Source organism: Cygnus olor, chromosome 22, assembly GCF_009769625.2.
Source record: "Cygnus olor isolate bCygOlo1 chromosome 22, bCygOlo1.pri.v2, whole genome shotgun sequence".
Classification (NCBI taxonomy): Eukaryota; Metazoa; Chordata; class Aves; order Anseriformes; family Anatidae; genus Cygnus; species Cygnus olor.
Window position 1 is genome coordinate 4,021,229 of NC_049190.1, and position 24,460 is coordinate 4,045,688.

At 43.6% G+C, this 24,460-nt stretch overlaps 1 protein-coding gene across 8 annotated transcripts in view; it reads right to left on the reverse strand.

Moving 5' to 3' along the window:
* Positions 1–24,460, reverse strand: part of LOC121058703 (CXADR like membrane protein) — a 49,628-nt gene that overhangs the window by 21,044 nt on the left and 4,124 nt on the right. For 2 of the 8 annotated variants that reach the window (XM_040534579.1, XM_040534581.1), the window contains one exon: positions 7,178–7,284. The exons of 4 other annotated variants lie outside the window; for them this stretch is intronic. In XM_040534579.1, the coding sequence (XP_040390513.1) occupies positions 7,178–7,284 (107 nt within the window). Of the gene's footprint in view, positions 1–7,177; positions 7,285–13,448; positions 13,553–24,460 lie in introns of all 8 variants that reach the window. 2 more of the 8 variants (XM_040534587.1, XM_040534586.1) reach the window with 2 other exon arrangements.

Sequence of the window (24,460 nt, forward strand, 5' to 3'; positions counted from 1 at the left end):
TTTGTGAGAAGTGGCAGCTGGGTAGCAGTGTCCTGAGCACAAGGAAGCTGTAGGAGCTGCAGCACATCAAGCTCTGGTGAGCAAGCACGATGTTTCCGAGAAGCTGAACAGAAAGAGGGGTTTGGAGGGGAGAGGAGGATAAAATGTGATTCAGGCAACAGTTGAACAAATCTGCTAATTGGTTGTGAAAAGGTCAGGTATCTTATCAAGAAACATACTGTAAAGGTCAGGCAAAGTATACAGAAGCCTAGAAGAAATGGGTATGACCAGCTGCAGTTCTACCACTGGGACTCTGAATCTCCATCCTCTACACAGTGTATATAAGAAGTCTGACCCTCAACCTAAAAGCAAATATTTTCCTTTGCTCTTATGCAGACTGAGGTCCCTACCACAACTTGACTAACTCATTTCCTTAACTTCAAGAAGAGTTTCTATGAAATACAGCTCTGAATATGGTCATAAAACAGGAGATGTTGAAGCAATAGTGTGCAGAACTGTCTTAAACATCCACGCCTGCCCCTGACCATCTAGAAATATTTGAAGTATGTTGGTACAAAAGGTTGCAAGAAGCAATGCTCTGTAGCACTGAGTACACATTTAAACTTCCATTTCTCTAACACCTTTTAATTCTGGTAATTGTTCTCAGAGGTTAAATGGCATCTTATAAACCTTGTGTCCAGCTGAAACACAGTTGTGTGATCAACACACGTACCATCTTTCAGAGCCACTTTTACAACTGTAGTTAAGGGCAGCAAGCAGTACCTGTAGCACCTGCCATAAACTCCTGATAAATCATTTTCCTTAAAACTGCTTTAGAACCATGGGATAGTGGAGGCTGTGAGGGACTGAACTTGATCTAGTCCAAGGTCTGGTTCCAAACAGACACTAGTCTCTTAGTCATCGTTGTGGCGCTTAGGTTGGCTCACTCGAGGATATCCATCTCATCCTGGCGAGCCCCAAACTGAACCCAGTATACTTATGGTCTCACCACTGCTGGGTAGAGGTGAGGGATCACCTCCCATGACCTGATACCAACTCTTCCTAATGCAGCCCGGGATGCTGTTGGCCTTTGCCACAAGGGCACACTGCTCACACTCACCAGGATCCCCAGCTCTTTTTCTAGAAAGTAGAAAGGATATAAACTGGAGAATATGAGGACTCCAGTGCTCATACAGGGATACAGGCATTTCATGGAAGCAAGCTTCTCAGTGGGTCTGAACAGCCTGAAGAAAAATGATGAATTTTTTTTTTGCTGAATGATTTGGGAGACTTGGCAGTGGAGATTTCTCATGGAATTCATCTAAGCTTCCTGAGGGGGACAAGAAAAACTCTACAGAATGACCTCTAGCCCTGCTATAGAAGTAAGGGTTCCTGGACAAGCTGCAGCTTCTGTGCCTCACTTCTGTCCTTGCAAATTTATGTGAGAATACCTGCACGCCTCAGGGATGAATATGTAAAAGCTTACAGAAGGAATAACAAGATTATAGAGAAGTCTGAGCCAGACTCTTCTCAGAGATACAGAAGAAATAGATGAGAGACAATGGACAAGCTGTAAAAAGGGCAATTCTAGTCATATTAGGAAAAAAATTACCACAAGGGCATGAAAGCTCATAGACTGTGGAATCCTCGTAGACTGTGGAACTAGCATCCTTGGAGTTTTTCAGAACTGGACTGGCTCAAGTCCCGGGCAGCCTGATGTAAGCCAACCCTGCTTTGAGCCGGAGGCTGGATCCAAGGCCTCCAGCCATCCCTCCTGCTTTACACAATCCTGTGAGAAGCTCAAAGTCATGTAGCAGGTCAAGGGGAGACCCACGAGACTCAAATACCACTCCCTAAACCCTTACGCCTTCCTGCTTCACCACAACTTCTAGGCCGCCCCAACTTCCAGTTCCTGAGGGCCACACTTGGCGTCAGCTGCCACGACGCGCACTGTGTACACAGTTGCTGGAGCAGGGTGGTGGGCTCTCTGCTGATTAAGTCCATTGTAATGTCTGGCAGCCATCTGTCAGCCACATTTACAGTAAACTCCAGTTCTCCTAGCATGTGTGGTCTGTGGGGATAGCTGAGCACATAATTTAGTTAATGAATTTAGCTTCTTTTACTGCTGACAGTATCTGTGAGCAGGTCACAGCTGTCTCCAGTTTCTTTACTCCAGTACCAGCATATTCAGTCCTCTCCACAGGACAGAAACAACAAGCTGTTCTATCTGATCAGATACATCACGTGATATTGCTTCCCAATTGCCTGAACTTGCAAGTAAATACATACGTATATTTGACATTGAATTCCCTCCAATACTTACTTGTACAACACCAACATTTATTCCTAAGTGCCAGCAGAATAAGTCATTAACTGACCACAGAAAGTTGCAAAAAAAAAAAAAAAAAACAAAAAAAGGGCCAAGGCAATTTGCTAAGGTAAAACATTGCTATTTGCAAAGTAGTCTGCCTTATCCCAGCGGTGCAGATTTTGGGAGCTGAAACAAGAACGAGGGAGCTCAAACATTCCAGCTGGTGTGCTTTGCCTCTATGCTCTATGAGTGATATTGAAAACATAAACACAGGTTTTCAGGACGATAACCTCCCCACAGAAATGCCCAAGTGTGTTTTCCTGCAAGCTGGAATCAGCTTTTTACGTTGTTGCCCTTCAGCGTTCCAGAGGGTTAATTTTATCTTCCAAAAACCCCCAATATTGTTGAGCCAGAATTGCTACAAGCAGCAAACAGAACATGTGGCTGGCCACTGCAATACCTGTGTATTTCTGCTGTTTAGGTTTATCCAGAAAAGTAAGTTTTCTTTAATAGAAGCTGACACACAGCTCTCCCCCTCTGTTTAAGAGGGCATTTTCAGTCAGAAGGAAGACTAGATAAAAGTGCTGGCTGTCTAAACTGAGCATTCTGGTCTTCCCCTGCCTCCCCAAGGTGCTATTCACCTTCATACCCTTCACCGAGTGCATACAGAGTTGCAGGTATTCAGCACCTCTGCAAATCAGCCATCTAATACCTCAACTGTAACTTCTGTGCTTTACCTTACACGACAAGAAGCTACGGATAACTCAAGCCTGTCTACTACTTCTCAGGGGCTTGGGTATCACCAAGTAAAGAGAAAAAAGCACAAAGGAAAGTGACTACTGAGTAGTTTCACTTATTTACCTTGATTTTAAGCCTAATGGACTTTGTCCAGTGGCATTCAATTAACTAGTGTCATTCTGCATAAGCAAAAACATCCTTAACGTTACCTTTCCCCCATTGATGCCCCACAGTAACTTGTGCACATTGTACAGCTAATACAGCCAAATCACTCTCCCATTGATCCTCCCATGCCGAGACCTTGGTGTTCTTTCACACCCATTAGTTAAATGAGCTTTGCGGCCCTATAGTGAAGCTCCGAAGTAATACTTTTTAGTGTGCAAAGGAAAGAAAGCAGATCCTGAAGGCTCAGCCCATCCATGACTAACTAGGGACACAGCAAAGCTGACCAAGGTCACAAGGAAACAGCGGCAGAGTTGGGACTGGGTTCTACAATTCACAAACTCCAAATCAAACAAAACACTGAAAGTACCTCTCAGCTGGCTGCCTGCAGACGGTTCGGTGCCCCTAGCTTGCTTCACTTCAACCACATTAACCTATGGCACAGTATTTTTGCTTCTTGTAACAAGTTGCATTGGATCTCATGCAGGTTACCCGTCAGACCCAGGAAGGGTGACAGAGGCTGTATGCCCACTGTGCTGACTTTCAGAAGGGAGGCTGGCACCATATACAGCCCACAGTCCACAGAGGAAGGAGAAAAAGCATCTTGTGTCAGCCTATTATTTCTGGTTTCCAAACAGGACAGAAAGTGAAGCCAGCACAGAGCTCAGGCTGCGAGGAGGTAGCTGGCTCCTTGCCCAACACATCGGTTCATTTTTCTGAGGCCCCTTCAGCTTCACACAGCCAAAAAAGGAAGCTGGAAAATATCATACCGAAAACAAGAAGGGCTGCATCTCCTTCTCTCTCCCTGCCTGGAGAAAGCACCTCCTCTGGCTAAACTTCAGCCACCCAAAGGAGAAGCAGGCTGCTGTGATTTCCACCTGATGCTTGCTTCACAAGAGACTTACAAGCACGATGACCAGTGGCCAGCCATTCCTGACACTCATCATATTCCTGGCTGCTGCAAAAGCACTTGGCTGTGAAACACAGGTGTCATGTTATACCACAGCCCCACCAGCTCTTCCAAGACCACCAGGTCCTGAAGAAACACTGCCCATTTCTTCTTGGCATAGTACTGGTGCCACATGAGCAGAGCTGGCAACTGTTTCCTACTGAACCTTGTGCAATTGTTATAACTAAATATTTTCCCTTTATTACTAAATAAGACAAAGTCCCTAGTCACACTGCAGTAGCTAGGTTTTGCCAGGTTCCTACCCAGAACTGCCCTGAGACAGGGAACAAGGACCCCAAAACAACTCCATCAGCTCTGCTGAAGACCTTCCAGTGGTCCATTTAATCCTCAACCTTTTGCTGCTGATTAGGAAGTCAGTCACCAGCACTGTTTGACAGACAATCTGTCCCTCCATCTCACGGGACGCAGAGTAGGACAGCCATTTTGTCACAAGCTACTGAAAAAGCTGATAGGAGAACCAGAGCCTTAAGGCTCTTCCATCCTAAAAAGACAGGATCCCAAAACTAGCTGATGTATTTGCATCTTCCCAAACGTGGAGGTGTCACCACTGTCAGCTGCCTCCCTTTTAACCCCTGTTGGTTAACAGCATCCTTCTAGCAGCCGGCAGAGCAGGTCACAGCCTGTGCCTTCAGCACACCCAATTCCCACCTCAGTATGGGGGAACTTATGTCTTACACCAAGGCAGCTGCTCACTTCGGTGGCCCAGACCCTTAAGGGCTATTTTGATGCATGGTGCTAAGGTAGAAGTATAGGAAAAGCACTTTAGTCAGACTTAAATATACTGCTCATCTCCTGCGGTCTCGCAGAAATTCTGTCATACCTGAACCAACAGTGTGGCAGTTGGAGGCTGCGATGTTACCAATAGCACAGCAAGGACTCCGCGCTCCCTGCGCCTCGTTTTATGCTCAGTGCATTCAGCGGAGAGAACCCGGTAACGTGGGTTGATTATTTTTACCTTAAGCCTTTGCTGTGAGTTCTAAGAAAAGCCCTTCTCCCTTACGAGCCAGCGACACCTCCCTGCACGAGGTTTTGGGGACAGCGGGGGGAAGGCAGTTATGTAACAGCTGCAGGAACTGAGGGGGAGAATGAATGTCAAAACTTGCTAAAACACAAACCCTGGAGCCTTGTGGATTCAGTCTCCAACATCCATCAAACATGATTAATTTTAATGTCACAACATTTTAATGTCAATTACTTTTAATGTCACTGCTTCTTATTTACTGGTGCAACCACATTCTGGAGCTGATAAGAGATTTCCCCCAAAGAACTTTTAAGATCAAATAAAAGAAAATAAATGCAATAAGCACAAGCAGTAGCCTGGTGCCTCTCTGCTATTGTAAAGCTCTTGATGTGGTGAATCCAACTGCATTTCAAAGGCCAAGGCATTTGAAAAATAGAGCATATCTGAGGCTTTTCTGTTCAGGGTTAAATTACTACTAAGTAAAAATTTGCTTCTATGCATGTTTCCCAGACTACATCAATTTATCTAAAGATGCCTATTAGATATGTGGCTTGATATTTACAGTAAACTATGCCTCCAGACAATATTTTTAGTGTTGCATAAAGTAGAAAATAACAAAGTCCTGATTCTAGTTCTCTCATAATTTGTGTATAAACGGACAGCACATGAATTTAGATGGTTGAGGAAACAGAAGAGCTTGATATTCAACATCTCCAGATTATCCAGTTGCTGGGGAAAAACAGGAGAGCTAAAGATTTTTGTAAGGCATCGTGTTAAAAATCTATGTAAATTAAAAGCCGTTCAACTACTGCAAATATAAAAACCTGGTGTTTCATTCAAATTCTTTGCTTTCATTTGCTCTTTGGCAGAAACAGGAACAGCAGACAGCAAATAGGGAAAAGGAACTCAGGACATGTACAAAAGCTGACAACAAAAGAACAGAAACAGTGAAGTATGCACAGGGTGACTCAGCCTGCACAGTGTTAGGCAGCTATACCTAAATAAACTATGTGGTACTTATTTATAGTACTATATAAGTGCTATATACATATTATTTGTTTGTTGCTTGCTATGCTGAAAAGCAATTAAAGCACCCTCCTTTTGATGCAACATGCAAATAGCTACTGTATACTTAGAACTCAAGTGTTTTAAAGACTTGATTGAGTCTGAAGGAAATTTGTGGGTACAGCTGGCAACAGCAAGACTGGTACACAAACGTCTGTCTGTGAAGCAGTTTTTAAAAACAGTTGGAGATCAAAACCTCAAACCCCACGAGGTTTCTCAAAACAATGAAGGAAGTTTGCCTGTCCTCAATTTTAGAATTTACTCTAAAGACAAGTCAGGCCCCTAGTCTAATACGAAGCTTAACAAGGATAAGAAAAGGAATTTGCAAAACAGAGGAACTAATTAAGGAAACTGAGGAATAGAAGTCAAATACCTGCATTTTGAAGCATTGTATTACCTACTGATGTTTGTAGCAACTAGAGCTGATAAACTGATTAATCTGAATAAAAAAGCAACATTTTTCTTTGAAAATGAATGGATAAAACAGCACATAACCAGTTATATTTTACGCTTAGTTAAATGATGATGTATATGAACAACTGAACTGAGATGAGTAAGAGGGCATGAAAAGACATCATTGTATAAACAAACTGCTTTGTTTGGAAGCAAACTACAGACTGCAGCTATTGTGTTAGGCCTTTTGCTATACATGATTTTGATCCTCAATAATTGTTTCAGTGTGGTTTTCACTTCTCAGCTACAGAAATTTTATTCCTGACCCTTTTGCAATAGAAGTGATCTAGTTTTGTTTCTGTCCAAAGTCTGCTTGGAAGAACTATCTCAGACCACAGGCAGTAGCATTAGAGCAGATTAATTGTTGAGAATCTGCTTGAAAGGAAGTTGGGGAAATTTAGCCAAAGCTTGATGCAACATTCAAAGCTCTGAGCAAAGACTTTGCAATTAGGATCACCCTAAAGGAAGTGAAGGGAAGAACAGATAGCTTGTAGTAGTTTCCTAGGACAGTTTTTAAACAGATGTAGGCCACACTAACAAGACCTGTTGGCTCCACAAGGTTCACAGCACACCACCTTGACTGGACATAGACGAGATGTACATGTCAGTTCTGGGAGAGGATTGCTGGTTCTGCAGGAGAAGTTACTGCCAACAAGAATAAAGCACATCTCAAACCCAAACCGATAAATTGCATGATTTAAGAGTTCAATACAGACAGGGCTTGTGTTTGTAAAACAGATCACAGCTACCCTCTTTTCTAGAGTCTAAGAGAACACTGGATCCAGTCATTGATATACATTTATCTACCCACATTTGCACTTGTCATCTCATTTAATGGTAATGAATTATGCAGCTCTAGAGCTACTACCGTTTTATTTCAAACAGCTTCAGCCATGCATATTTTAAGAGAGTGGCAGTTCAATAGGACGTCTGACGTGCTTATTTCCACCAATATGTTACTGAATTACATCTCAATACATAATACAACTGTAAGAATGAAATTCAGTATTGGTAGGTTTTCAAAGCCGGAGTAGAAGACGTGGTTCTGTTAGTGTTTCCTTCCAGAAAACTGGCTTACCTGCTCTACCAATAGACTGGTTCAGCAGCACATTTAAGGAACTAACAATGAGTTTAATCTTGGTTTCTATTCTGCATTTCTGAAGGTTCAGTTTCCAGCTACCAGTTCTTAAAGGTCGTTTTCTTCTAGACCACAGAGCATTCTAAACTGTTACCTAACAAAGAACCCTTGAAAACAGGTATTTAATTCTATTGTTAAAAAGAAAGGCCCACAACGAAGCTTGGACTTCTCACCCAATGAGAGCAAGGCAAGGACAGGCGCTCACCCCCATGTACGCTCCCCCCGAACTCCTGCTGCTTCCCATGCCTGGAGCAGGGGCTGTCCTGATCTCAGGCCCCATCCAGAAACCGGGAGGCTTAGCATGAACCAGCCCTAGCTGTCAGTTGATGTTAGGATCCAGGACTCATTCAGAACCGGGGGTGGGATTTACATAACACGATGAGTTGCTTCATTCTTCCCCTCTTTTTAGGGAATCAGTCACAGCACCATCTCCTGATCAGTGCAAAGCATCTGTTGCATCACCCTTGTGCCTGCGTTGACCCAGACACACCAGTGCATGTCAAAAAAAAAACATTTACTATAAAAGGTAATCAGGTAAAACATACAGAGGTGCCAAGAGATGCAAGGCAGTGCATTCTGACAGAGCTGTGTATACATCTGACAGCTAGCATAGCCCAGAGTCATCTCCCAGTCTTAAACAATTCACATTCCTTCCTGAAGCTAAATTGCGCTTGGCTGCATTGTTTCAACAAGCAGGAAGGCAGCCTTGTGCCATGGGTTTGCTGCAGGAACCTTTACCCAGACCCAGACTAAGCTAAACTCCCCAGGCACAAGCCCTGAACAAAGCACCATGTTCCCTTTGTTTACACACATTAGTTGCCCTGAACCAAGCAGAGAAAAACATCACGGTTGTGGTGCTGCATGGGGACCTGGCAGGCCAGCTTTGTAAAACCACCTGAGGCTCTACAAAACCCCAAAGCTCAAAAGATTCCTCAACAGGATCCCCAGCCTATTTTTGGTTTTAAGTCTTCCAGTCTGAGAAATTCTCCTGCCCATCTTCTGTACTGCAGCCAGTTCAAATTTTCTCACGTGCAGCAGTTCAGACCTAGAGATTCAGCCAGTGCCCACACCTTTTCTATAAGATGTCAGGAAGATTTGTTTCCATGGAAGGACTGGTTAGGCGTTGTTGGAACAGGCTGCTCAGAGAAGTGGAAGAGCCACCAACGCTGGAGGTATTTAAGAGATGAATGGATGTTGTGCTTAGGGACATGGTTTAGCGGTGACTTGGTAGGGTTAGGTAATGGTTGGACTTGATCTTATGGTTCTTTGCTGACCTAAATGATCCTATGATTCTATGAATCAGTGCTTTAGATAAACTTTTAGTCATCTGGTCCAGTAATTCCTAGCTCCTTATTTTCATGTTCGCTTTCAGGCAGAAGGAGTCTGATTCACTGGCTGAATCTATGCAAAAAAAGTCAAATAGTTGTACATTAGAGTTACTGTAGAGTTTCCAAAGCATCTGGCAGACAGGGTCTGATGCAATTGTGACAGCTCACAGAAGCGAATCCAGGGCATGAATAACTATTGCAAACCTATGGGCCAGAGGAAAAAAGTGTGGCTAAATGAGTATATTAGCCACTTGCTGTTACTGAGCACAGGGTGTCTAATGAACTTCACAAAGCATTATAGAATCATTTAGGTCAGAAAAGACTTAAATGATGATCAAGTGCCCCATTAACACAAGTGTGCATGGTTACATGGATACATTTCTCACAGCATGTTTCATCTTCCTCTGACTTCCCAGGGTTATGAGTTGTACATTTAGGCCTTTTAAAGGCACATCGTATTGACTTGCTCCCTACGTGCACTGCCCACAGGTCTATCTGCACGTATCTGTAGTGCTGGAGGCATATAAATAATGCCTAGAAATCCATTGGACCTCTCTACAGCTAGTACAAACAATACCACAGAAAATGCTGATACGCATTTGTATTTTGGATTATGACATTAGCCATGAGTTGCGTGTGGAACCTATTGTCAAACCTGGTCTCATGTTCTTACATGAGAATAAGGGTAGTTTGTGGGGAAGGGGATCAAGTAGAGCTGTAAGGGTAACAACATAAGGGGCTGGAGCACCTCTCCTACAAGGACAGGCTGAGGGAGTTGGGGTTTTTCAGCCTGGAGAAGGGAATGCTCTGGGGAGGCCTTACAACAAGCTTCCAGTGCCCAAAGGGGGCTGCAGGAAAACTGGGGGAGGGACTCCTTGTCAGCGGGTGCAGTGATAGGACAAGGGGTAATGGCTTTAACTGAAAGAGGGTCAATTTAGATTAGACTTTAGAAAGAAATTCTTTACTCTGAGGGTGGTGAGGCCCTGGCCCAGGTTGCCCAGAGGAGCTGTGGCTGCCCCATCCCTGGCAGTGCCCAAGGCCAGGCTGGACAGGGCTTTGGACAGCTTAGGCTGGTGGGAGGTGTCCCTGCCCTGAATTATGTCCCCAGGTATACACTTAAGGGTATCAAACTTAAGTTTCTGGAAGTCCCTACAGTACTGACTAGGAACAGCTGGAAACATCTGGCCAGGGAAGAGTCCCTCCTATTTTTATCCTGTTCCTGTATTCTTCCCCTCAGATCAGCACCTAATAATTACTAGAAACAAGACACCAGGCTAAGTGGGTATCCTAACCATTATTGTACCTCTTATTCTATAACACATTATATTAGATGTTGGCATTCTGACTGGGACACAGTTTTAATGTGTGAATCTTGCACTGATAATTAACATGCCTTTTTGCTCTTCGCTTGCCTTATCTGGAGTGACAGGAGATACACACCCCTTGTCTCCCTTTTTCAAGCCTAACTTTATCCTCCCAGCCTCAGCTTCCTGTGTTTCTTCATCTCAAATGGAGAAGCCTTAACAGCTTCATAACACTGCAAATACTTTACTTTTGTTTGCCTAGTAGAGGGAGACAAAATCAAATGGCTCCATACTGGGGATGACAGCGGTTCATTGGCCCCAGACCACACAAGTCTCCACATCTGGCCCTCCTTAACATCTAGAAACGAAACCAGAGCATCTGTGTGCCAGGCAGAGGGTCTCATCTGAAATTCCTGCAGAATAATCAAAGAAACACCACCCACTTGCAAGGTCCTGACTGATCCTCAAGGCTCATTTGAGAAGAGCACAGGTAACAGCTTGATTGGAGCAGCCATAGCAGGGTATCCCGCATCGGATTTATGGTCTGGTTTGTCATGAGACCAATTTCTTTGATCTCATGCAACCCCGTAAGTTAACAGCCAGCTGCTTCTGGCATCCTGCAGGATGGAAGCTGCTGTTTGGGGGGATGGTATGAGGGGAGGGGACTTGTCATGGTTTGCTCAGAAATGTTTTATTCAGGCTGTTTATCCTCAAAAGAGCATTCTCCTTTTAGATTAAAGTATCTGGATTCTGTTTATTCTAAACACAGGAGACAGGACTCAGGCATTTCCTCTTTTAGGAAGCATGGCTGAGCATATTTCCTACAAAATTTATAAAGAATTGAAGTAAGGACTTCTATGGCTCCTGAAGACTTCAAACTCATCTTCACTAAATGCATTGAAGGAGCCACAGCTCTGCCACAGCACAGTTGCAACACATGAAATACAAATGAAAACAGACAGCAGCTACAAGCTCTTTGAAAAGACAGACCAACTAAAACATAATCAAACTATTTACCAATACTCTGCATTGTTTTGTCTGAACACCATAAACCACATCATATAACAGACGAGGCATTTCCCTTTATACAGTTGGGGAAACCAAAGCTCCAAAAGGATTCAAAGCCACCTGCTGGGATTATAGCTGAGATGAGAGACAAATTAACTAACAGATTTCAACATTATCGCTGAAAAGTTCTCATCCCAATTGACTGCAGTCACCACTGCAGCTGGAAGCAGAACTACAGATTCCTGCCTCCCCATCTCTTCTATTTAGAGACAACTATCTCTCAAAATAAAGATGGTACTCAGTTTTTTATGCCATTTTTCATGCATTAGCCACTGTACTTTATATGGGAAGTCTATCTCCACCTTAAGCACAAGGAAAGTGCCTCGCTCCGTCTTGCAGGAGACAGGAAAGCTGGATAATGAACAGGGCTCCTCTACCCATAAGGCCAACCCATCTCAGCTTCCATAGCATACCTCTGGACTGATGCAAGTCTCATGTTTAATCTCTCAAAATTGCCTAAGACATTTTTCCCTGGCATCTACCCTCAACATTCATATATTATGCACTACTTTCTTCTGGATTCAAAGTAGTTGTAGAGAATACATGAACGGTGACTGCTATTTAAGATGTCTGCAGAAATAACATCTATCTGCTACATCAAGTCTTCCCCGTCTGCACAGCCTGAACATAACTGATGGTGTGTGTTTATAAAGCATGCATAATCATTACCTGCTCAATTACTGTTGTTATAATGCATGGTTTAGCAATAAGTGCTGCCAATTGCAGGGCTCCACCAGCTCCCTGTATTAGGGGGATTCTTCATGTTTTGTTTCTAATCATCAAGCCCAAATTTTATGCATGTTGGCTCAGGATATTTTTCCTTTCCTTTACATTATCAGTCTGCTTGCCACTTCCTTGCTGAAGGGGATTCCTCACTTTAAATTCTTCTCTTGGTAGGGCAGGATGGCCTCTTTTGGTTGAGGATTATAGGCTCTGACAGCGCCGAGACAGAAAAATACAGCCCTAGACTGATTTAAAGCAATGAGCAGGGCTGTTCCCTTAAGATCAGTTATATGCAGCTACCTACCATTTCCTCCTCCTGTAACTCAGACCTACTCTGTACCCGGCCTTATCCAGTGTCAGCAAATAAGACCCAATGACCATCTCCACTCCTTCATGCACTGTATTTAAAAGTGAATTAGGAATTTTAAATACTAACAATGAGGCCACACTGCTGCTTCTCCTCCATGGAAACCAAAGCATTTTACTGAGTCGTGTCAGAAGTGACAGTTAGCTGGGGCAGGGACACTAAGGCATAAAGGAACAAAGACTTGGACATGCTCACAAACCTAAATCCATGGCAATTAGATCATATTGCCAGGCAGACCCCTACTGAAGGGGTACTGGAGGACTTTTTGAAAAGAACTTTTCCATGAGCTCAACTCTGAGCTAATCCAAGGAGAACCATCAGAAAAAAATGCCATTTTATTTCTTCCATTCTGCTCATAGCAGAGCATCATAAAAGACACATTAAAATCAGCAAGGATGGAGAGCCAGTGCCGATTCTTCCTTGAATCATCTCCACCCAGGAAAGAGGAAATTCCTCCCCTCCCAAGGACTAAAGACATTCCTGGGTCAGTCACTACATCAGGTACTTCCCATGCAGTGATTTTCCGCCCCACTGTCAGAAGCTGGAGATTTACAGCAAATGCTCCGGACTCCATCAAAAGCTTACAAAGTCTCAAACCACAAGAGAAGATATGCATCTAGAGTTAAAAGAGCTTTAACGTATCCCAGGAATGCCTCACTGGAATGAGGGCTCTCTTCTCACTGCAGCTCTTCTTTGAAGTTGCTCTTTCTTGGCATTGGATTGGGTTTCTATGCACATGGCTGCAGAATAGGAAGCACTGAGAAGGCCAAGCGAAGTCCACTGCACATTGTTTTTCACCACACAGCATGGGAGAGGCTGAAAATCTGCTCTGTGTGTAGGAAAATAGCCAGGTATGGCACAGAAAGGGGCAAGGTTCTTACACATCTGCCACTGGCAAGCAGTAGGAGTACTTGCATTTGAAGGATTCTCCTCGTCGAAGTCTTCAAAATAAAGGACTTGGCTCTGCCCAGCACATCTCCATCAACTTACAGTTTTAAAGTACATGGAAAGTAAAAAAAAAAAAAAAAAAAAAATGCTGTGACTTAACTGTTTGTTTAATATATTTCAGAGCTGGGGTAGGGTGTGCTGTACACTAATATTATATTCTTTAAAAAAAAGCATGAGCTTTATCAGTACATTAGTTTCTGAAGACAAAGAACATGTATCCTACTCAGAGCTAGTAAAAGGAACAGTCCAGGTCTTCAGTAGCCCTCATTAACACTGATGGGGGAGAAAAAAAGGAGTACCAATATTGTCTGGTTAATTTAAGAATCCTTTCACATGCACAAATAATCAACTCCTCTCCCCAGCTTTTCGCCTAGAGATGTTTCAAGACAAAGGGAGGTGCAAATAAGGAAAGAATGTGAAATAAAGCAACATTTTCATTCTTTTTAGAAAGCTAGCATGAGTTTTGGGAGCTGAGAAAACCCAAGTAAGAATATACTTGAAGAACTGTATTTATTATTTCCGATATTTGAATGTCTCTAAAAGAAAGCACTAATTAAACGAAGTGGAGATTTTTGAAAATGCCCAGTTACCATGCTTTCAGAACAGCTTCCAAAGGGCCTGCATTATGGCCTGGCAACTAAAGCTTTAAATTAGTTCTGAGCACTTGCCAGGAATGTGTGGTTCCTGGCACCCCTCAGGTGTGACACAAGTCTGCTCTGGGCTACAGTAAATCACTTTTGCTAACTGGGCCAGTGTTAAATAAAAAGCATAAAGAGCTCGGGTAATGGGAAAAAACATACAAACTGAACCCAGAAATGGTCAAGTTAGTAAAATACATAACTTCGGTGACAAACTGATGGGATATTTTACCTCTTGGGGTCTTCAAAGCAAGCCTGGCTGTCCTTCTGGAAGAGATTTTACTCAAGCCCTTAAAATGAATGCAGAGATAAAGATGAAGTTCTTCACCCTCCAATATACTTGAACAATTTCCAATGCTGCCCTCAATTTCCTTCCAACCGTCAGTGTGTGTAAATCAGGATCTCAAAGCTTTTACGGATATGCCTGAGAGACAGATTTCAGATATGTTCTTATGTAGCTTTAACGTGCTGAGTTACAGAAGCGGTGAGCAGTCCATGCACCCTAATTACACCATGGAGCTGGTCAGTATTTAGGACCTTTAGCAAAATATAAAATTGCTCACAGAATCTGCTTTGTGATCTGGTGGAACAAACCCCATTTACAAAAGCTCCTAGGTGAGCACCCCTGGCACCACATCTAATTGTTCAACAGATGCTATCTGAGTATCTTAGGTTCCCAGCTTTCCTGTCTTCTCATCGCATGAATTTATGCTCCAGAACTACCTTGCCTGGGTTTCACACAAGCAGATGCGAACCTGGTGACTGCCTTTATACAGCAAGCAGGAAGAAAACTAGGTTTAAGACATTCTGGTTTGCTATGCAAGCTTTGAGTCTGCAGTGTTGTAGCAACAGTGCAAACAGGCAAGGAAATGGTCCCTGCTACAGAGCACTTACATCCAAGAAAATATCCTGAATATTTGCATCTGGTACAATAAAGCCCCATTGCTCTGTTCACAGCCTGGTTTTGGCTTTCTTTTCTTCTGGTGCTTTCACAGAAGAGAAGACACAGGGTAAGGAAAGATGCTTGCTGACAACTTGAAAAGAGAAACACCACAGCCTCCGCTGCATTCAATGCCTTTTTCTAATGGGTACATACTCATTGCTATCCCACAATGGAAACAACATGCCCAAGGCATTACTAAATAGGAGAAAGATGGGAGCTCAATTAGAGGAAAAAAGTATTGTGCAATGCAGGATAATTAACTCCAGAGCAGAGGAGCTCGGGTTTTGAACATCCCTTGTACTGGGTCACACTGGGGCTGAATTAACTAACAGCTGCAGAATTGTCTCCTCTCCTTACTCCAGGGGAAGCCTTGGGCTAAATGGAAGGAGCTCTGACAAAGCCAGATATGCTGGGATGTATTTGCCACAGAGTGACACTGATGGGAAGACTCCAGAACTGCAACATCATCTTCACCCATTACGCTAATACCCAGCACATCTTAACAGGCTATCGCTTTGGCCTTTTATAACACCATTTTCAGCAAGTTCAAAGCACTTGCAGCTCATCAGGGAAGGTTTGCTTCATTTGTGAGGGCTCTTACATTTACCAGCCACAACAGAAGCTGAGGCACACAGCAGTTGAAACCAACATTTTCAAATGCACCCCAAAACTTTGCTTAAAGGACACCCAACATTGCACATAGCTGGTGTGAGCACATCAGGCTCACAGGTCCCTGGACTTGCATCTTCAGCAGTACTGGCCCTTTATAACAAAGTTCACCACTTGAAACAGTCAAAACTAACAGGCACTTAAAAATGGAACGTGAAATTACTTAAATCACAGTCACTGGCAAAACCAACAAGGGAATCTAGACATCCTGAATGCTGTTTTGACCAGACACCACTCAATTACTTAAAGCCCCCCTTTGGAAAAGAAATAAGAAAGTAAAGCATTAGTCAACACAAAAGCTATGCTTTGTCTTGTTAAAATCCCCACTGTCTCCAAGCAAGAGCTTGAAACAATGGAAATGGAGAGGTTTTACCCACAGCACAGACCACATCAGAGCAAGACAAAGCTGTGCTGTGGAAACATTGATCCAGATTGGATGGATTCAGTAAAACAACTCCTTATGTGAAGTGCTGAGACTGAGGATTAGCAGCAAGTGACACCTCTGTCACGTCTGTGATGGATGCCTATGAGACAGACCTACTCCAGACGTGGGAGCAAAACGCCACAAAACCTTCAGAGCTGATGCAAGACTTCAGAGGCCTTGGAACAATAATGCCAAATCCCTTATCTGGAATTGGGTTTCTGAACTTTGCTTACAAAAAAAAAAAAAGCTCTGCTTTGTGCTCAACTGGCTAATAACTTTTTTTTTCCCTGATAATGCAGCACTGTCAGTTCTAGAAAAAGATATTCAAGCGTCGGCTCACAGGAAAACAGATGAAACCAGCACAAGCGGCTGTCGATGACACCCAAGCCCACAGGCTAAATAAACCAAGTCAGGAAAGGCTACCACTGCTCAAGGAACAGCAGCAGTGGGGTTATGGCAGTAACAAGCCAACATCAGATCTTGGTTTTGCCAGATCACTGATACATATTCCTGCTCCTACTTCAGAAGCAGAGGGTCACAGATCCTCAGTTGCCACAAGGAAGCTGAGCATTTCTCTGCTGTTGTTCTGAAACCTGCTCAGGCCCAGGATTCCACTTAGCTCCCCTGTAAAGTCAGCCAAGATTCTAAGTAACTGTCTAAGACGTCAGACCTGGTCTGCTACTCATCTATCAGAGCAACAAAACAGCCTTCCTTCCCAGTGTTTGCCGAGTCCTGATTTTAGCTGGGACCTTTAAAAGTTCCTATAAAGTAAATAAAGCAAGCACTTGCTAATAACCCTTCACTCAGCAGCCCCACTTCACTCAGAGCTTAGTGCAATCCGATGAAGGAAATGAAATGCTTCACTACGTGTGACTGAAAGCTGTGACACCATTTTAAGACTGTTTTTAACTTGAGCAGCCTGAAGTAATCTACCGAAGACATCTGTATACGAGCTGTGCTCTGGCTTCCATTGGCAAATATTGAGGAGGAGCCAGACCCAGATGAGAACTTCCCCTAACACAGTAGATTAACCCTGATAAAATTAAAGCAATTCCAGCACCAGATATCCCTACCCATGGAAACATGGAAAGTAATGGGGTAAAGATACTCAGGGAATAAACTTACCAAAGCTAAGTGGTTTGTCATTTGACTTCTGGCTATGATTTGACTTGTCACAGTACAAACAAGAACTGCAGCTGCATCGGGGAACATGGACCTTCAGCCCATGGAACTGGGGAACACAGACCTACAGCAGAATCAGCAGAAGGCCTTGCTCATCAGGCTGCCTCACTGTGGGTTTTATCTTCCTCTGGCCTTCCACATTACAAGGGTACAGAATTCATTGCACTGCAGCCACACTGTTTTCTACCAGGCAGCTTTCCGATCAGCAGGAATGGCTACCTCCCTTACTGACCACACAGCTAAAAGCCACAAAATATTTAACATTTCTATTTCCCTGCTCCTAAGACAAGCTGGGATGTGGCTGGGGTCAGTCTATCTGACATTGCCAGGAGAAAAAACAGTCAACTTCTGCCTCAAGACACAAGCCCCGAGGAATTCTGTTTCCTCATCAGTCATTCCACCACCTCCTTCCAGCCTTCCAGTCCCAGTGGGCTTTTTGAAGGGCATAATAGCTCTTAGCTCTGGGTAAAGCCCCTGCAGCAAATCCTTCAGAGTTACCTGAAAGTCAGTTGAACCCCTTCAGCAGACTCCTTACCCATTTTGAGCAAAAAAGTTCGTTTTCCATGAGAAATATTCATTGTTTCTTACAAGATCCACAGAGCATTTAACAGATATTTGCTGAAGCTGCATGTCGCCGCACTGAAATGAACTTGAGTGCCAGTAAATGCCTGAGCAAAATGAAGCAATTTCCTTAATATTACCCAACAAGGCAGGATCCACAGCAGGATTCCCAGCACCCCACCAGACGCTGGTCTTGAGTCTCGCTTCATCAGATTTGCTCTGGAATTACCCTACCAAAACAGATTTCCAAATCTGTCTCTGTACCTTTTTTTTTTCCTGCGGAGGTTTGATAGATGGCCCTTTGTTCAGAAAGAAGCCCTGGTGGTGGAGAATGTGGTTTTTCCTCTTGTCCCTGGAATTGTGATTGGAAATAATTGGAAGTGTCACTGGAAGTAATCAGAAGTGACAGTCCCTGGGCTATAAGGCTTTTGCTTCAAGTCTAACGATCCCCCCCCGCAAAACAAAACCTAAATTTAAACAATGAAGTCACAAAGTGATTTGCCTTCAAGGTTGAAAACCCTGCAATTCTTTTTTTTTGAAATGGAAAGAGTGCCTGACTGTTTTAGTTCAATATTCAAGGCTTGCTGTGTTGTACGAAAGATTCCCCCTGCACACAAACACCCCACCATTTCCTGGCACTCTGCAACCCTATCCCACAGATAAAGGCTTACATCTATATTAAACATCTCCATAGCCTTTAAAATTTTATCAAGGCTTTAAAAAGCAAAAAAAAATAGCCTAAGCAGCCTGAGCTATGAGACTCAGCCAACATGCATCTCATAAATATTCCGAGTACTGGAAAACCACCTCATTCTGATGTTTTTGCTGAGGCACATAGGGGGAAGGGAACATAGCCACTTGATTTTTCATACACCAGTTCCGATGAAGCCTCTCACCAGCCCCGTTCACGCTGAATGCCATCCAGGCACATAAGGAAAGATCTACCTGCTCAAAACACTTAGAGCCTCAATAGCCAAAGGAAGTGAAAGTCAAGCCAGTAGAAAAACAGTGGGATCCAATCCAATCCAATCCACCATGAACTATAACTGCATTCAGATTCCCTGTCCTTACTTTAAACCCCCCGCTAATGCTTCCCCAGCCATCGCTAATGCTGGTTTCCCAACTGTGCTTTTCTTTCACCTTCAGACACTCCAGCAAGCACACTACTCAGAGGCATGTCCACAGACACTGCACAGTTTTCACAGTTACTATGCCACTGCTCCTATTTACAGCATTTTAGGGAACATCTCTTCTGAATGAGTGCTGTTGGGCATATGCTTTAAGACAGATTTACAAATGTTCCCTTTTCCAAAAAGCCACAGCGAAGGACGAGGGGACTCCCAAATACTTGTAGCATAGCTGGCTTCCAGGTTCTGCTCTACATAGCATCTCAGCACAAAAGAACAGGTTTGCGCTAGATAGCAAGACTGTTTTCTGCTCTCCCATGTGGAAAACAAAGACATTCATGGCCTAAACACCTGCAGCCCAGAGTTTCTTTTGGAAGGACTCCTCTGGTAATAGCCATTCACATCATGAGTGGAGTTTCTCAGCACAGTGGTGTTCTAAAACCCATTATCCCATTTTTTCTAATCAAGTATATTATTACTAAGTAGGAATAAGTCAAACCTTCCCATCCCTCAGAAATCATCCCTCCAGATGACAGCTCAAGACACTCAGCTTGATAAATCATGGCTGATGGATTCAGCTGTTTGTCACTGATCACTTCTCCCATGTTTTAGGGCATACTAAAAAGGGAAATGACTGAGTCAGAGCTGCAAGGGTTCAAAACATGCAGCAGTACTGCTATGTTGTCGTGAGGCAGAATGCACCCACCTGGGCCTTCGTTTCCTCCTCTGCTAGGTGGGCTTCCTATATTCTCTACCCAGAATCACCTGGTTGGACTAAACTAGCTACCCAGAGCTTTATGTATTTATGGCATTTGTCACAAAGGATGCTACAGAAGCAGCAGAGCCGTATTATGGCAGACCACACGCAGTCAAGTCATTGCCAACAGTTGCCTCTAACTATGCACACTCCATTTCAGAAAGACTGTTTCCAGAAGAGCTGCCTTCCTTCTACAAATGCGTATTTTAAGCACAACAAAAATTTCACTGACCTTTTCCTACCATAGGCAATTAAACTGCAGGCAATAAGCTGAGCTTTGGCCTTTCCACCCAGTTAGTTGGGAACAAGTCACACTAAGGCTTCATACTCATTTTGCAGCCTCTAAAACGTGGGTGTCAGCTACATGGGAGAAGAGCCAGGCTGAAAATACCCTCTGTAATGTATATCGATTCTTGCAGGACAGCAACTCTGACATCATGAATCTGTGTCTGGCCCATTAAGAGAAATGCTGAGTGAGCACAATTGCCTCCCCCTTTTTTTAAGCTGTCAAACACTTCACTAGAGAAGATGATGCAACAGGTGAAGGCAAGACTTGTCATGATTTTTTTTCCTCATCATTCACCAGCTTCAGTGCATTTCACAATTGCTCAGTCCTCATCATAACTTGTTGCAAGCAGAAAAAACTTGTTGCAAAGACAAGTTAGATTTCCCTTAGATTAAGCCCGTCTCCACTTCACACAGAAAAGCTGAGACACCAGAAAAAGGTGTTTGAGAAAACCTAGCAGTGGTGCTGTGCTGAGGCAGGACAGGACCCATCCTCCTTACATATTCTGGTTGCTTTTTCCAGAAGCTAGTGAGGTTCTGGGGAAAAAGACTAACTTTACTTCGGGTTGCTAACCCACAGCCAGAGCTCCCAGTCACTCCTGCATACACCTGCTGTGTTCTGCCCAGGTGGAAAGCACTTTTCGGGCAAGGTGTGGAGCCCAGGCTGGCAGAGGTAGGCTGTGGTAGCAGAGCTCTGCTCCCTTGTCATTCCACTCAGACATACTGAAGTAGTAGATCAAAGGAAGAGGAGAGTAACAAAAAATAGAAATGTCGCATCCTCCTTCCTCCTCTCTTGACTTCACTTCCCATCACTTGGCACATTTTCCATTGCTGTGCATCCTGCTCTCACTATTTCTGCATCTACTACTACCCTGGCCTTTGAGGATCTATTCACAGACCTCAATGACCTGAGTTCACCCTTGGCTTTTTGCTGGGCTGCTTCTGTAAACTAACCATTTCTAAAAACAGACGAAGAAAGAGCTCGGGGAAAAGAGACCCAGTCATCTTCCAGACAGGGCACCACCAACTTCCCGCTGCACCCAAAGTAGCCTCTGTTTTGTAACACATGAGTGCAAGCAAGACATGCACAATATTAAGTGCACAAGAGCCAAGTTTCTTCTACACACATATAAAGCCCATTGCAGATCTGCACTGCGTGCAACATACACAAGCAATGCTCCTGCCTTGGCTAACCGAGGGGAGTAATTTAGCTGGAAACCTAAAATACACTTTGACTAAAGCTGTGGGAACCATTTCTGGAGAGAAGAGGCACAGCAAGCAGCTTGCAACCCCCCTCTTCACTGGTACCAAACACACTCACAATCGTTATGTGCAAGTGTGCTTGCCACACGGTGCAGAAAGCGGATTTTTGCCAATACACACACTTTGTCAGAGTGACTGTTTACATTTCCTTTCATGCAATTCCTACAAACTCAAACAAGTCGCAGACTGTAAACCTGCTCAGTTCCCTATAAAGCCCTGTATTTGCCTTGAGGAAGACAGGGGCATTTGTTGTGATCCAGAGGATAAACATGGGGATATCTCCAAGCCCGTTGTGCAATGACAAGCATTTCTGGGAAGCTCGCTCTGCTGTTACACAAAATGTCCTTCTGAAGTGGGCCAGAGTACCCCACAGAAACAGACCGCTAGTTCTGCGGAGAGGAGACAAGGCCCAGTGTGGGCACAGTGGCAAAACACCAGTCGTTTCGCATGGGAAATTCAGAAAAGTTGCCTCCCCACACACATGCTGTTTCTCATGATTAAAAATGAATCCATCTTCAGTATTTCAACTCAACTTTGGCTCGCTGCTATTCCCCACTCTGGAAGGTTACCTTTTTTCTCCTTTTCCTTCTTATGGTTAAACTGAAGAAAACAAAGGATAAAAATAACCCCCAAACCAAAACCAAGCATTTTAAACGCTACGTATCTGAACTATTTCATGTAAAATAAAGCAGTACGAGAGAAAAATAGGCCACTTTTACGAAGTGCCTTGACAGAAAATATTTGATGCAAACCAGCCCTGGCTTTAAAAGAATTTTAGTGTCTCACAAGAAGTGTTAACCCTGATATCCTGCCAGATAGCAACTCACTCAATTATGTCTTGCTTCTTTGAATTCCCCCTGGAGCACCAAATGGGCACACTGCTTCTTTGCTCTTTCCCTATGTTTTCTTAGGGCAGTGTTGTACTAAAGAGCTCTCGGCCCTCTCCTAGAAGTAAATTCACACCACCAACAATTCTTGCTTTCATCTGGTGTTTTGTTGACTGCTTCTAGAATCCTCTCATGAAGAAAAATCAATTACGTTAATTATCAATTATTTGAAGTTGTCTTTCGGAGAACAGCCTCCTCTTGAGCTAAATAAACCAAGAATAATTACCTGCATTCCTTCATAATCCAATGAAGGAAAAGATGAAATCCACATGGCAAAATCCTGTACAGAACCCCTGTTCACAGCTACATATTTTCTTTTTCTTTTTGTACTTCAGTCCTGAGCCAAAGATTTTTGTTAAGTGCTGTAAAAATGTGGGGCAAAATTCTTGCCCCACCAAGCTTCTAACCTAAGAACACCATGAAGCAAATAAAGACAACAGAAAGAGACATGAGAAAACCAGGAGATAGTAAGTATGTTCAATATTGGTAACCTCAGAAATTTGGGAAATACCCAGAGACGGAGCAGAAATAAGAGGAGTTGAATTTTTGTTTGCTTAAAACAACCTCCCTTGCTTTTTACTGGTTCCAGGCAGAAGCATTCTATCACAACAAAAGCTCCCCAGTAACCTCACTGGGATGAGTGCTGGTTTTTATAACACAGCAGGTCTTGGTTTTGCTGGAGTGTAATGTTGCAAGGTTTTAAGAAGGGCCTCGAGGATGTGTGACAAGGCACTGTGCAGGTTGCCCGTGCTCTTACAGCAGGAGAAAAAGCAAGTCTCAGAAGTCAGTCAGTATACAAGCACAGCCCCAGGCTGACCTGCCACTGCCAAATGCTGCAGAGCAGCTTCCATTTCATCAAGGATTTTCAGGCTGGGATTCTGGTGGATACCTAGGCAAGCGCATGCTGTCAGACCCAATCGCTCATGCCAACAAGCACTACGGGGATTTGCACCATAACCTTTCCCAGCACAGTGAGACAATCAGGTCTTGGTGTTCAGTGCAGCAACTGTGTTCCCCTGGGACAGCACTGCAAGAGAGCCATTGACCTCAGCTTACAGAGCAGAGCTCAGCCACATCCACACAGAAGGTACTTTTGCCATTACAGCTGCATCTACTCCAGCAGAATCACTTCTACACAATACACCAGTTCTTATACACTGAGCACATCAGACTACCATAAGGCAGACTAAATATGCAAGTCAGAGCCACCAGGTACACCTGCATCCATCAGCCTCGGTACAGTACATACGTCTCCCTATATCACATATCACTGTACCCTACTTTTGCCTTTTCCCAAGGACACCATATGCAGAGGTAGTTAAGACTTGTCTCCCAAGGCATCTGTGCTTCATCTAGGAGGGCAGACTTCTTTACATCCTGCTGGCTAGTCAGATTTAAAGAAACCATGAAGACATCTTTGCAGTTACTGAGGTTGAAGCTAACTGCAAAGGTCTGAAAGCAGACTTGACCATTCCTCCGTGCAAAAAGAACTCCTGTGGGCAAGCAGCTGCCCGCTGCTCACGAAGCAAGATCTGAGCAATTAGGGCACTGAGATGAGCAACCCCTAACGCTGTAAGGCAAAGGTTCAGCGTCAGCAGCAGGACACCAGAAAGCTGGATGGCTGCATTGGTTTGGCACATCTACTCCTTTGGATCTCAAACCCACCAGTTTCTGAAGGGCAAAGCACATACACTAGCCAAAAAGAGAAGACAATAGTCTAATACCAGAGTAGAAGCAGGCATACAAATATTACACACAAACATATTTGATTACAAGAAAATGAAATTTCCTTTTACTTTAGTAGAAAGTTCATTACAAATATTCAAAATTGACTTGGACTAGGAGACGGGAAAATGTAAAAGGAGATTTCCAGAACCTGAAAATTTAAATCAATTAAGCAAAACATATGAAAATATATTTACTAATTATTTTTACTGTCTGAGAAATAAACACTCCATAGTGAATAATCAGGAATTTCCCTTGGAAACTTCCATTTTCATCTTTAAAATTACAGTTTGTTATATTTGAAGCTCAAAACAGGATTTTGACCAGCCACGGACCAAGATGAGAATCAGACATCACAACTACATGTAGGCAAAAATTGGCATGCATCACCATCCTCTCCACACTCCTTCCTGCTTCATTCACCTAGCCTTTGCTACAGAAGCATGGTCTTAGTCTTGGCCACGTTCAGGAAAGTCTTGTCATG